Source organism: Capricornis sumatraensis, chromosome 3 (genome assembly GCF_032405125.1).
Source record: "Capricornis sumatraensis isolate serow.1 chromosome 3, serow.2, whole genome shotgun sequence".
Classification (NCBI taxonomy): Eukaryota; Metazoa; Chordata; class Mammalia; order Artiodactyla; family Bovidae; genus Capricornis; species Capricornis sumatraensis.
In genome coordinates this window covers 42,881,526-42,896,352 of record NC_091071.1, presented here as the reverse complement: position 1 = coordinate 42,896,352, position 14,827 = coordinate 42,881,526, and the positions used below count along the sequence as shown (strand labels likewise).

Sequence of the window (14,827 nt, the reverse complement as noted above, 5' to 3'; positions counted from 1 at the left end):
AGAGCAAAAACAGTTATAGAGTAAAGAAGTAACAGTTAAATGTTATTAATAAGGTTTAGAAATAATGATGAAGAAATAACTTTTTCACTTTTATTTGGTTCAACGATACTCTTTCTAGGGAGACACGCTAATGGAAAATATTTTAATGGAGAAAAATTGTTATTTACAGTTATATTCTACACAATTTTTCAGACCTGTGGGAAACTTGAGAATGAAATAGAATGTTCAAAAGTGGAGAAATGGATAATTAAAATATAGTGTGTCTCTTTGAGTAATATATAGTTTTTAAAAGATATTTTTAAAACATGCAGTATCATTGAAACATACATGAGTTGTAACATAAATGGAGAAAAATTTTGATGCAAATTTGAATTGCATAATTATTCTAATTTAATTCTAACTTTATAATTAAGTTCAGTTCAGTTCAGTCTCTCAGTAGTGTCCGACTCTTTGCGACTCCATGAACTGCAGCACCCCAGGCCTCCCTGTCCAACATCAACTCCCGGAGTTCCCTCAGACTCACTTCCATTGAGTCGGTGATGCCATCCAGCCATCTCATCTTCTGTCGTCCCCTTCTCCTCCTGCCCCCAATCCCTCCCAGCATCAGAGTCTTTTCCAATGAGTCAACTCTTCGCATGAGGTGGCCAAAATATTGGAGTTTCAGCTTCAGCACCAGTCCTTCCAATGAACACCCAGGACTGATCTCCTTTAGGATGGACTGGTTGGATCTCCTTGCAGTCCAAGGAACTCTCAAGAGTCTTCGCCAACATCACAATTCGAAAGCATCAATTCTCCAGTGCTCAGCTTTCTTCACAGTCCAACTCTCACATCCATACATGACCACTGGAAAAACCATAGCCTTGACTAGATGGACCTTTGTTGGCAAAGTAATGTCTCTGCTTTTGAATATGCTATCTAGGTTGGTCATAACTTTTCTTCCAAGGAGTAAACGTCTATTCTAATGTAAATATGTCATAAGAAATAAGGACTCAAAATATTTTTACTTATAAATTGATAGTATTATTTGAGTCTATCTTTCTTGATGTTTTGTAAGCTGAAAAAGTGATTTAAATGTCATATCAGTGTGGATGAATGGTGATTATATTATTTTTAAATTCCATTTATACGTGAGAGTCTCTAATTATGAGATTTCTTGGGGAAAAAAAAAATTAAAAATACTTACCTATGAACTTGCCTGACATAGATTCATGGCCAGGGCCCCAATCAGTTGTTAGTACACCAAGAAAGAAATAAAGTAGTAAGATTTTAAAGTTCCAACTAGCTCAGCTACAATAAGTATCTTTGTTGACTTAAAAATGGTGCTTTGGGATAGCCTTAAAAGTACTACCACATGTCCTGCATACAGGTGAATTTTATAAAGTTTCTTAGCTATGACTAATAGGACCTCAGAGGTATTGCATCATCATTAGTAGATCTTGCCAATATCCCAATTATTTCATATAAATTAACTGAACAGTAGAGAACTTATATGTCTCTCATCTTTAATTTTTAACTTCTACATGAAGTCTATATGTAGACAAACTACTAAGACTAGAGAAAAAAAGTTGATCACTTGTGAATTAGGTATTGTAAAACAGTTGAGTTTATTATGAGGCCTTAATATTTAATATTATATAAAATAAGCATTCAGGTAGACAATCATCTGATTTTTAATTTTTGTTATAATAATTTGTTTTGATTGATCTACATTTATTCAAATCATAATTTTTAAAGATTGTTTTAAGATGTACATTAATTGATAATCATGAATTCTTTTATACTATTGGAACTTCATACCAGGTGAAGTTTTCACACCAGTACTTCTCAAAATAGTTGTTTTTGGACAATTCTGGAATTAGATTAACAAGACGTTAATGAAAATAGTTCCCTTATTCAATTGTATCTAAAGATGATTAAAGCATCTATTTCAGTCATTTAAATTTAATTGTATTAATCCATATGGTATAGAGAAATAAGCAATGATATTCACAATTCATAGCAAAGAAATATAAGATAATAAGAGTGCCATTTCCCAAGGGAAATTTAGAAACCAGAGCACTAAATCCTGGACCCAAATCCTTATATTAAATTATTGTTTTATAACTAAATCAGAATGAACTGTTTGATATCACCAACCATAAGCCCATTACAACCATCCATGAACAGAAACATCAATGTATGAAATTATTTTATAAATATATTCAAATCAATTAAACTCAGAAGTATTCTTATGTAGAATAACGCTTACAATGTTCAAATATAATTGCATTAATAAAAAGAAAATAATTTGTACATAATTCTCATTGGCTCCAGAGAATGTGTCACTGTGAGCAACAGGTGTCATGAAAAAACAGTTTAATAACACTGAAACCACGTGACCAAACCTAGTTTGAAAGAACACTCCAATATTATAGTGCTATAATAATATTTGTGATAGCAGATGTAAAAGCCTGAAGGAGGATTTGAAATATCTAAAGTACTCCATGTGATAAGGATTTTGCTGAAGTGTCATCGTTAAAATGTCTTGAACTTGTCTTTCAACTCTGGAATGAAAAGCAGAGTCAGATCAGAGAATTAGCATGTATGGACAAAATCATTACTCCTAACGCTCATAAAAGATTGAAATCCATTCAGAATAATCCATTTAGCGGTCATCCAGCCTCTACTTAAGTAGCTATAGTTCTAGTTAGAGAGATTGCTTTAGAATCCCCTCACCTGTCTAGTCTAGCTCCTCGAACCCTAGAGTAGCATAAAAAGGAGAGAGTGCACTTAGGTCTAAATCAGTGAAGGTTTTTGTGTAAAGAATTATTCAAAAGTGGAGTTTCTGGAGTTATATCAGGAAATCCTACTGCTATTATGCTAAGTTTCAACCCCATGGACTGTAGCCCAGGAGGTTCCTCTGTCCTTGGGATTCTTCAGGCAGGAATACTGGAGCGAGTTGCCATTACCTACTCCAGAAAATCTTCTCAACTCAGGGATCGAGCCTGTATCTCCCACATTGGAAGGAAGATTCTTTACACTGAGCCACTTGGGAAGCACATTTTGGAGAACAGTTGATCAATAATGTTGTGATAGTTCCAGGTGTACAGCAAGGTGGTTCAATTATACATATACATGTATCTATTATTTTTTCAGATTCTTTATCCATTTAGGTTGTTACCTTACTTTGACCAGTGTTTTCTTTGCTGTACAGTAGGTCTTTGTTGGTTATTTGTGTGGGAGGAGTTGACTGAAGCTTATTTAGTGCTCTGCCTGAGAACTATGTTATTGTAAAAAAAGATATGCAATACTTCTTTTGACTCAACTGAAAAGGAAAAGTTTGAAACTATAAAAAGATTTGCTGTTGTTTTTATTCAGTCACTAACTAGTATCTGACTCTATGACCCCATGGACTGCAGCAAGCCAGGCCTCCCTGTCCTTCACTATCTCCTGGAGTTTGCTCAGATTCATATCCATTGAGCTGACTATGCCATCCAACCATCTTATTCTCTGTCACACCCTTTTCTTCCTACCCTCAATCTTCCCTCACATCAAGGTCTTTTCCAGTGAATTGACTCTTCACATCAAGTGGTAAAAGTACTGGAGCTTCAGCTGCAGGATCAGTCCTTCCAATGAATATTCAGGGTTGATTTCCTTTAGCATTGACTTGTTTGCTCTTCTTGCTGTCCAAGGGGATCTCAAGAGTGTTATCCAGCACCAAAAATTGAAAGCATCAATTCTTTCATGTTCAGCATTCTTTATGGTCCACTTGGCTCAGATAGTAAAGAATCTGCCTGAAATTCGGGAGACCTGGATTCAGTCCCTGAGCCAGGAATTTCCACTGGAGAAGACAATGGCTACACACTCCAGTATTCTTGCCTGGAGAATTCCAAAGACAAAGGAGCCTGGTGAGCTACACTCCATGGGATTCCAAAGAAAGGGACATGACAATGCACCATTCATGTAACTGTAATCAACCTGGATGTTCCTTAAAAGCCCAACAAATTACCTGACTACCAGAGAATGACCTCAGTCTATGCCACATGGAACAGAAGAATTGTTCACTCACATCCTGCCTAAATTAACTCTCCACAGTCAGATACAGACCAGTGTATGACAAGATATAACTCTGTCTGTGGACAGATACAGGTCTGTGTATGGTCAAACATAGATCTAAGTATGGTGAGAAATATCCCTGTGAGCACACACACATGAAGAATTATGTGTGATCATATCAAATAAATATGAATATACATACAAATGTAACTATACTGTTTATCAGATACTTATCTATGTGTCATTACATTACAGATCCATGTATGATCACATATAGACATATACATACAATTGGATACAGATTCACATTTTGAGTGTATATGTATATATAAAATCATAGAGATACTTTAAGTTGGGTACAGATCTGGAGAAGGGAATGGCAAACCACTTCAGTATTCTTGCCTTGAGAACCCCATGAACAGTATGAAAAAGCAAAAAAATGAACTCCTCAGTCCAGTAGGTGCCAATATGCTACTGGAGAAGAGTGGAGAAATAGCTCCAGAAAGAATGAAGAGGATGAGGCAAAGAGAAAATAATACCCAGTTATGGATGTGACTGGTGATGGAAGTAAACAGATCTGAGTGTGTGGCAGTAGGATACATACTTGTGTACTCTTAGACACAGGCCTATGAATGTTTGGTTACAAATATTTGTATTCATAGAAATACAAACATTCTGTGGCTTTGGGGCTTGTGCTGCAATTCATGCTAGCAAAAGACACTAAGCCTTTTTCTGATGATCAGCTTACTGAAACTGTGAATTAAAAGTAAATAACAGAGTCCTCTTTTTAAAGAGGAAAACCATAAAGCAAAATTTATGTGCTTTCTTTGGAGATGATTACAAAATTTTACTGAGCTTTCAATCAATCCTTCCCAATATGTGTTTTATTCTGGATAAGAAAAGAAATATTAAGACACAGTTCTCCTCAAAATAAATGTGTAGTGCCATGAAATCCTAAGTATGTTGTGTTAGGAAGTTTTTAAACTTTGCTAAATGACCCTAAAGCTTAGAAGAAGAGGATAGAAGGCCCACAGATTGAACATTCTAAGTGGTATAAAACCCGACATACTAAATGGAAAAGCTTCAAATTATTAATGAATTTAAATAGTAGACCAACTTTTTTCCTATTTTGGATTAGATATTTCCCCATCCCAAACAAAACTTAATTAAAGGTTGGTTAAAATATTAAGTATTTTAAAATGTTGTTTTAAAAAAGTTAAACTTTAAAAGTATTTGGAAGCATGTGGAATTTTTCAAGTGATGTGATAGAAAAAATAAAATATTAAATAATATTAAAATGGCATCTTTATATTAAATACTCATTATAACAAACATTATATAACCAAGTAATATTTGTATAATATATATATATGTGTGTTATATATATATATATGTGTGTGTGTATGTGTTTATATATTTCATGTAGAAAGAGCTTATCAATAGAACAAGAATTCAAGTAATTGACAAGGTCTATAGAGTGAATTCTACAATCTATATATTGTGCAAGAAACAGAACACAAAGACAGTTAGGTAACTTTTCCTGACTTCAGGGAGATTATGAAAAAAAATAAACATAGTCTTAATTAATAAGTAAAGAATGTTTACCTTGTCACTTGAAATGACTATACAGTTTTGAAAACTAAGTTTCTGTCTTGGTCCATTTGGGCTATTCCCACAGAATACCATCGGTTGGATGATTTAAACAATAAACTTTTTTTTCTTTTTTCCTGGCTTGGGGTATAAGAAAAGTGTTAGTCACTCAGCCCTGCCTGACTTTTTGTGACCCCATGGACTATGGCCCTCCAGGCTCCTCTGTTCATGGGGTTTCCCAGGTAAGAATACCAGAGTGCATAGCCATTTCCTTCTCCAAGGGATCTTCCTGACCAACCCATGTCACCTTCATTGCCAGGCGGATTCTTTATCATTTGAGCCACCAGGGAAGCCCTCAGAAGTCCAAGATTAAGAAGCTGGCTGATTTCATGTCTGATAAGGTTCCCTCCCTAGTTCATAGTGAAAGTGAAAGTTGCTCAATCATGTCCAACTCTTTGTGACCCCACAGACTATGCAGTCCATGGAATTTTCCAGGCCAGAATACTCCAGTGGGTGGCCTTTCCCTGCTCCAGGGGATATTCCCAACCCAGGGATCAAACACAGGTCTCCCGCATTGCAGGCAGATTATTCACCAGCTGAGCCACTAGGAAAGCCACCCCTCGCCCCCCCAGTTGATAAGTAGCCATCTTTCTGCTGTGTCCTCATATGGCAGACGGGTCAAGTGAGTTCTTAAGTTCTCTTTATGAGTGTATTAATCCCATTCATGAGGACTCCACCTTCATGACTCTAGTCATTTCTGAAAGGGCCCAACTTCAAATACTACTATATTGTATAGAATTTATTGTACAGAAATTAACTTATGATTTCAGAAAAGGGCACACATTTGCAATCTATAGCAACATTGAAAGGTGGAGGAATAACAAATAAATTTTGGTAAATCCAAAAGCTTGTCATGATTTGGTGAATACTATTATATTATGTTTGAGAATACTTTGAGATAATATAAAATATCTCCATGTAACACATAAAAATCAGGATATGAGGTTTCTCATAAAGTGTGATTTAATAGTGTGTGGGCGTGTGCATGCTAAGTCTTGTCCAATGTTTTGCCAACCCATGGACTGTAGCCCGCCAGGCTCCTCTGACCATGGGGTTTTCCAGGCAAGAACACTGGAGTGAGTTACCGCTTTTTTCTCCAGGATTTACTAGTGAAAATCACACATAACCACATAACCTTAGCTCCTCATAAGGCCAGACAAAGTAAGAGAGGCAGAATGTTTCTTTGACCACACACTTCAGATCATTTTGAAGCAAGTAGTATTTATTAATATTTGGGCTTCCCTGGTGGCTCAGTGGTAAAGAACCCAACTATCAATACAGGAGACAGGGGTTCAATCCCTGGGTTGAAAAGATCCCTTGCAGAAGTAAAGGGCAACCAACTCCAGTATTTTTGCCTGGGAAATCCCATGGATAAAGGAAACTGTCAGGCTACAGCTCATGGGGTTGCAAAAGAATTGGGAATGACTTAGAAACAAAACAACAAAAAAGCAAATATTTATTTCAAGTTGATTCAGAGAGAAAGAGGATTTTATGAATAATGTCTCTGTGAAATAAATCAATATATTCTGGCCTTTTTATATCCTAGTAACCTGCATTTTAATAATAAGGGAGATAAAAATGACATATATTGTAAGCATCTTTATTTAAAAATGTATCACCAAAATATCTAGTATTGAGTTGTGTACTTCATGTCTGAAGCTCATGGATTATGCTAAATTTAAATATGAAAGATTCAACTTGGGTATCTCTAGAGGGCTATGGAAAATGACAAGAAAAAAATGATGATGGGAATACTGAAAAACAGCAGTTATCACCAGATATCTTAAACTATCTGAAAAATTAATAAATCACTCTTTTCCTTTTTATTTATTTATCTATTTTAATTGGAGGCTAATTACTTTACACTATTGTGGTGGTTTTTGCCATACATTCACATGAATCAGCAATGGGTGGACATGTGTTCCCCATCCTGAACCCCCTGCCCACTTCCCTCCCCATCCCATCCCTCAGAGTTATCCCAGTGCACCAGCTCTGAGCACCCTGTCTCATGCATCAAACCTGGACTGGCAATCTATTTCACATATGGTAATATACATGTTTCAATGCTATTCTCTAAAGTCATCCCACCCTCACCTTCTCTCACAGAGTCCAACAGTCTGTTATTTACATCTGTGTCTCTTTTGCTATCTTGCATATAGGGTCATCATTACCATCTTTCTAAATTCCATATATATATGCGTTAATAGACTATATTGGTGGTTTTCTTTCTGACTTACTTCGTTCTGTATTATAGGCTCCAGTTTCATCCACCTCATTAGAACTGACTCAAACGCATTCTTTTTAATGGCTGAGTAATGTTCCATAGCATATATGTACCACAGCTTTATTTTTTTTTAATTTATTTATTTTAATTGGAGGTTAATTACTTTACAATATTGTATTGGTTTTGCCATATATCAACATTAATCCACCACAGATATACACGTGTTCCCCATCCTGAACCCCCCTCCCTCCTCCCTCGCCATACCATCCCTCTGGGTCATCTCAGTGCTTGTCCATTCATCTGCCAATGGACATCTAGGTTGCTTCCATGTCCTAGCTATTGCAAATAGTGCTGCAATGAACATTGGGGTACACGTGTCTCTTTCAGTTCTGCTTTCCTCAGTGTGTATGCCCAGCAGTGAGATTGCTGGGTCATATGGCAGTACTATTTCCAGTCTTTTAAGGAATCTCCACACTGTTCTCCATAGTGGTTGTACTAGTTTGCATTCTCACCAACAGTGTAAGAAGGTTCCTTTTTCTCCACACCCTTTCCAGCATTTATTGTTTACAGACTTTTTGATAACAGCCATCCTGACTGGCATGAGATGGTACCTCATTGTGGTTTTAATTTGCATTTAATGAATTACTTTTATGAAACTGTAACTTATACCTGGTCTTTTTGAGGATATAGGATTATGCAATTAAGAGTATGATTAAGATTTGGTTATATTTCTGCATTAATATTTTGTTGATTTATTTTTATAAATTTGGCTTCCTTACATTTAATACTTATGGCTCTGAATCACCATTCTACTTCAGTGTTAACATGCTAAGCAACATCAAAAAATAATATATGCAAGGTATATTGTAATTATAAAACTAAGATAGATACTTCAAAATTAATATAGGCTGTCTTTGTGTGCAGAGGAGTGAACAAAATTTCTATGTCATATTACTATTATTTTTCTGAAAAAATGTAATGAATCATAATAAAAAATTATATTATTTGAGAGAAACTTGAGAAAACTTTACACCAACTAAAATAAATTTACAGTATAAACTATACCTTAATTCATATATAGCACATACATTTATAGTCTTATAGAGATACTTTACACCTCTAAACTGTACATATTTTCATAAGAAAATGTGACAATCTTAAAAGTGTATTTGAAACAAAATATACACTTTGAATTAGGAAATTATGAAAATACTTAAAAGTGTATTTTGATCATTGGAAGTGTTCACATAATAAATGATTCCATCATGGCCAAGGTATTAACCCTGAGTAGTAATTTAATATTTCTTTGAGCCCCCTTTTTTTGAGTGGGGGCAAGAATACTGGAATGGATTGCCATTCCCTTTTCCAGGAGATCTTCCCTACCCATGGATTGAACCCAGGTCTCCCGCACTGTAGGCAGACAGTTTACCATCTGAGCCACCTAAATAATCACACAAGACTTTCCTGTTAAAAGCAATTATTTATTGAAAATAGGTGATACATTTTCCTGCTGCCTCATTTTCTTTTTGTGGTCCAGAGCTTTTTCATGGCATTTTTCATCTCGCCATTTCTCAGAGTATAGATGAGTGGGTTCAACATAGGGGTGATAATGCTGTAAAACAGAGTCAAGGATTTATCAACGGACAAGGTAAAAGGAGGTCTGATATACATAAAAATACAGGGCACAAAGAAGAGGATCACCACAGTAATTTGGGAGCCACAGGTGGACAAGGCTTTGTGCCTCCCTACCTGACCACGATTCTTCAGGGAGTGCAGAATGACCCCATAGGAGATGAGTAAGAGAGAAAAGATGATCACACATATTGCCCCATCATTGGTAAGTACTATAATGGCAGTAACTTGGGTGTCAGTGCAAGCAAGTTTTAACAAGGGGTACATGTCACACATAAAGTGGTCAATGACATTGGGGCCACAGAAGGGAAGATTGTAGACAAAGAGAGGATGAAATACACCATGTAAAAACCCACCAATCCAGGTCAACAGCAGCAACAGAACACACACTCGCTTTTTCATGATGGTCAAATAATGCAAAGGTTTGCAGATGGCTACATAGCGGTCATAGGCCATGACCACCAGGAGGAATATATCAGCACCACCAAAAAAGTGCCAAATAAAAAGCTGGGTCACGCAAGCCTGGAAGGAAATGGTTTTCCTTCCATACAGTAAGTCTATAATCATATTTGGTGTGACTGTAGTAGAATAAATAGCATCCATAAATGATAAACAGCCAAGAAAGAAGTACATAGGGGTATACAGGATTGGACTGACCACCACAGTCAGGACAATAAGTAGGTTGCCCACCATGGTCACAATATAAATGAACAAGAACATGACAAATAATATTTTCCGGCCCTGGATGCTTTGAGTGAGCCCCAAAAGGACAAATTCAGTTACATTGTTCCTTTGTTCCATAGGTGCTTCTGCCTGTATTATTTCAGAGTTCAGGTCAAAATTACCTGTAAATATAATTGTTATTAGTGAATCCTGAAGTCTTAAGATACTTTACTAATATATTTAATCAATGAGAATTATAGTTTATTATGATCCAATACTTCCAGATATTGTAATAGAATGCTGAGTAATATATTGCCCTGAACCTCAAAAGTCTTAAAGAGCAGCAAGTAATTAAAATACATATGTGAGAAAACAACACATTATTAAGTAAATGAGTTGCTACAGTCTCCTTCCATTTAGAAGTTGATAAAATTGTATATTTAGTTAATATGTTATATACAAATAAATGTTGATTAAAGTTTTAATAAAAAAGTAAAGCAATTTTTAAAAAATTTCGCTTTCTATTTATTAGGGAGGTGATTTCCTCAATTCTAGCAGAGGAAGAATCTTAGCCAATCATTGGAATTTCAGATAGATACATTTGAGAATTTCAGATTTTTTTAAGGACTTAGGAAAAGATGCAATAGCACCAATTGACAAAATAAACTGGAAAAAGATTCACATTGTATGGAATAAACATAGATTTAATACAAAAAACATAATTATCTCTAAGCAGTTTGCAAGTAAAAGTGTAAATTAAAATGTAAACATATATTTAAAGGAATAATGCATCTAAGTGGCCAACACACATAAAGGAATTCTGAAACTTACTTGTGAAGAGAAAAGTAGGAATTGAAGTAATGTCTTACTGGCTACAGTATCATCTTGAGTTTTGAAATGCCACTGAATCAAGGTCTACAGATGCTACAGTTTAACAAACAATGTAGAATATAGTAATTGAAGCATCATCAGGTTTACAGATATCTCCTCATGAAGATATCCCCAAATAATTACACTTGAATTTAATTTCTAAGGAAACTTCATGTTAGAGAAAGAAATTTAGTCCAGAGCATTAGAAGGTGAAAATATCTAAAAAGAATATTACAAAACAGAATCAACCGTCACATATTTTAGTAATCACAACTAAACTAGATTTCTAACATGGCTGATTATGAAAATCACCAAATAAAACTCCTACTAGTCTAAATTGTCACAACACCAATATATTCTTGAAAATAGAAAACCTAGAGCAGAACCTTGTATAGAAACACAATTATTGGGTTACCTGCATAAGAAGACAGCCATTCGATCCCTGTTCTGGGCTCTGATATTTTCTCCTTTTTATCATAACGGATGCCAGCTCTGTGAACACAAAGAGCCACATGCATGCATCATCACTCTGCTTTGTACTGTTTTCATGTGGTCAACTCTTTCCATGTTAGCAAGAAATCAACTCATCTCAGTCATTCAGAAAAGCATTATCTTTCAAATTGCTTGGATTTTCAAAATGATTGTGAATGTCCTGTTACCCAAAGAACTTGATTGTTGAATAGAGACCCAAAATATTTGCTGTTGGCAGAATTTGTCTCAAACACCAACAAATATGAAATCAACATTTTTATTAGAGATAAAACTGGAAATTATTTACAAATTGTTTAAATAAAAATTTTTCTGTACAATATTTTATACCAATCAAAGTGAAATAGTGAAATAATCTGAATAGCATATCAATTCTTAATTAATTTTAAAATACTCTTCATTGTTGAACTTTGGGTTTTCTGAAGAATGGAGAATAATTTCATAATACATACATCGTTATGATTTGAGCCCACTATTTAAATTCTCAAAAGTCTGTCATGTGAGGTGAGGAAAAAGGCCCATAAATACCTTATCTATTTTGAAATAGGGCACATATTATTGAGTTATTCAATTGGTGCATCTCCAAGGATAAGTTTTGTCTAATTAAATTCATTGGGACCTTAAACATGATTTTGATGGTGCACTCTTTACCTCCAGAGATGCCACCAGTATAATCAGCATGTAGAACAGGACTTAAAGAGCCCTGTCCTCTTGGGGAAAAGCTATAAAAAACAGCTTGATGTCATTTCACCAAGAGAGAACTGTCCATCTCTGCAAAAATATGTAAACTTTCTTTTTAAAAAAATGACCTAAAAATAGGCAAAACTATTCAAGTTTAAGCTTTGTCTTTGAAAATCATATCCGACTTGAAACGCAGAAGATAATGGATGACAATATCAGAAGAAGTAATTTAAAACTTGTTTTAAGTGTAGATAGATTTTTTTTCACATAGTTTGTCAACATAGCTTCAGATAGGCAAGTTGAGGGAGTCTATGTTAATATGGAATTGGGGAAATAGAAATTTGGGGGACTATTATCCCTTTCATCTCAAAGTGCTCATGAGCCTTCCCCAAGGTAGAGAATATACTATTCTGTGTCCTAATTGCAATACAGTTCAAAAGACTTAAGTCTATGCATATATACAATGCATTATATGTTACCATTAAACAAGAAGCATATAATAAAAATAAAAGTTTCTGATTGTTTATAAATTAAACCCCAGGTTACAATTTAGTTCTCAGTCATTCTCTTTGTCAGTCTCTCTCTCTGCCTCCCTTATCTCTCTTTTGCTCTCTCTCTCTCTCTCCATGAGTTCAGTTGCTCAGTTGTGTCTGACTCTTTGCAACCCCATGGACTGCAGTACTCTAGGTTTCCCTGTCAATCACCAACTCCCAGAGCTTGTTCAAACTGATGTCCAAGTCAGTTATGCCATCCAACCATCTCATTCTTTATTGTTACTATCTCTTACCTTCGATTTTTCCCAGCATCAGGGTCTTTTCCAATGAGTGGATTCTTCATATCAGGTGGCCAAAGTATTGATGTTTTCAGGAGAATAGGTTTATAATCTTCAGTATTCTACTCTCAGAATTCTGTTTTAGATGAAGACACTCAACTTCATCTCCTCAACTCAGAGACTGGACCAGGATTTTTGGTGGTACAGCTCTCTGTTTCACAACATGGGAATTCTTTAAAAAATAGTTAACCAGAAAACTCCTAGACAGAAATCAAATTGTTCGTTTACCATCTCTCAGTGATCACTGTCAGCTTCCCCTGACATATAGTGACTTGAAAATAATTGTCCTATTTTTCTTCACTGTTTCCTTATTATTCAATGACTATACAAGAATATTTATAAGAATTCTAGTCATGGTTTCAAATAGTTGAAAATAACCAAAATAACTCTTAATTGAGAAAGGGAAAACCAACTAAGATGCATGCTTGAAATGGAATACTATTTACTAATAAATGAGTGAGCTATTCATAGATAAAATAATATGCATAAATATCTGATGCATGGTACCAAGAAGAAGTCAAATTAAAAGGTTGTATGGTCGACAAAATCTTATAATAGAAAATGCAGGAAATTCACCAAAACTGTTAAAACTAATAAAAAATATACAAACAAGGCTGCAGGATACAAAGTCAATATAGAAAATTTAGTTGCATTTACATGTATAAATAATGAACTACCCAAAAAAGAAATTAAGATATTAATCTTATTTCTACTAGCAATAGTAAGAATAAAATAGATAAGAATAAATTTATTATAAACAGTACTGCGATGAACATTGGGGTACAAGTGTATCTTTCAATTCTGATTTCCTCAGTGTGTATGACCAGCAGTGGGATTGCTGGGTCATATGGCCGTTCTATTTCCAGTTTTTAAGGAATAGCCACACGGTTCTCCATAGTGGCTGAACTAGTTTGCATTCCCACAAACAGTGAAAGAAGGTTCCGTTTTCTCCACATCCTCTCCAGCATTTATTGCTTGTAGACTTTTGGATAGCAGCCATTCTGACTGGCGTGAAATGGTACCTCATTGTGGTTTTGATTTGCATTTCTCTGATAATGACTGATATTGAGCATCTTTTCATGTGTTTGTTAGCCATCTGTATGCCTTCTCTGAAGAAATGTCTGTTTAAGTTCTTTGGCCCATTTTTTGATTGGGTCGTTTATTTTTTTGGAATTGAGCTGCAGGAGTTTCTTGTATATTTTTTAGATTAATTCTTTGTCAGCTGCTTCATTTGCTATTATTTTCTCCCATTCTGAAGGCTGTTTTTCACCTTGCTTATAGTTTCCTTTGTTGTGCAGAAGCAATCGAGATGTCCATCATCAGACAAATGGATAAGAAAGCTGTGGTACATATACACAATAGTATTATTCAGCCATTAAAAAGAATACATTTGAATCAGTTCTAATGAGGTGAATGAAACTGGAGCCTATTATACAGAGTGAAGTAAGCCAGAAAGAAAAACACCAATACAGTACACTAACACATATATATGAAATTTAGAAAGATGGTAATGATAACCTTATATGTGAGACAGCAAAAGAGACACAGATGTCTAGAACAATCTTTTGGACTCTGTGGGAGAGGGCGAGTGTGGGATGATTTGGGAGAATGACATTGAAACATGTATAATATCATATGTGAAATGAATCGCCAGTCTAGGTTCTGCGCATGGTACAGGATGCTCGGGGCTGGTGCACTGGGATGACCAAGAGGCATGGTATGAGGAGGAAGGTGGGAGGGGGGTTCAGGAT

The 14,827-nt window shown here is 35.3% G+C and overlaps 1 protein-coding gene across 1 annotated transcript; it reads right to left on the bottom strand.

Annotated features, from left to right (window-relative positions):
• Window positions 1-9,424: 9,424 nt before the first annotated feature.
• On the bottom strand, window positions 9,425-10,342 carry LOC138075534 (putative olfactory receptor 4A4). The gene has a single exon (XM_068967375.1). It carries the CDS (start codon window positions 10,340-10,342, stop codon window positions 9,425-9,427), a length of 918 nt encoding a protein of 305 aa, XP_068823476.1.
• Between the last annotated feature and the right edge of the window lie 4,485 nt (window positions 10,343-14,827).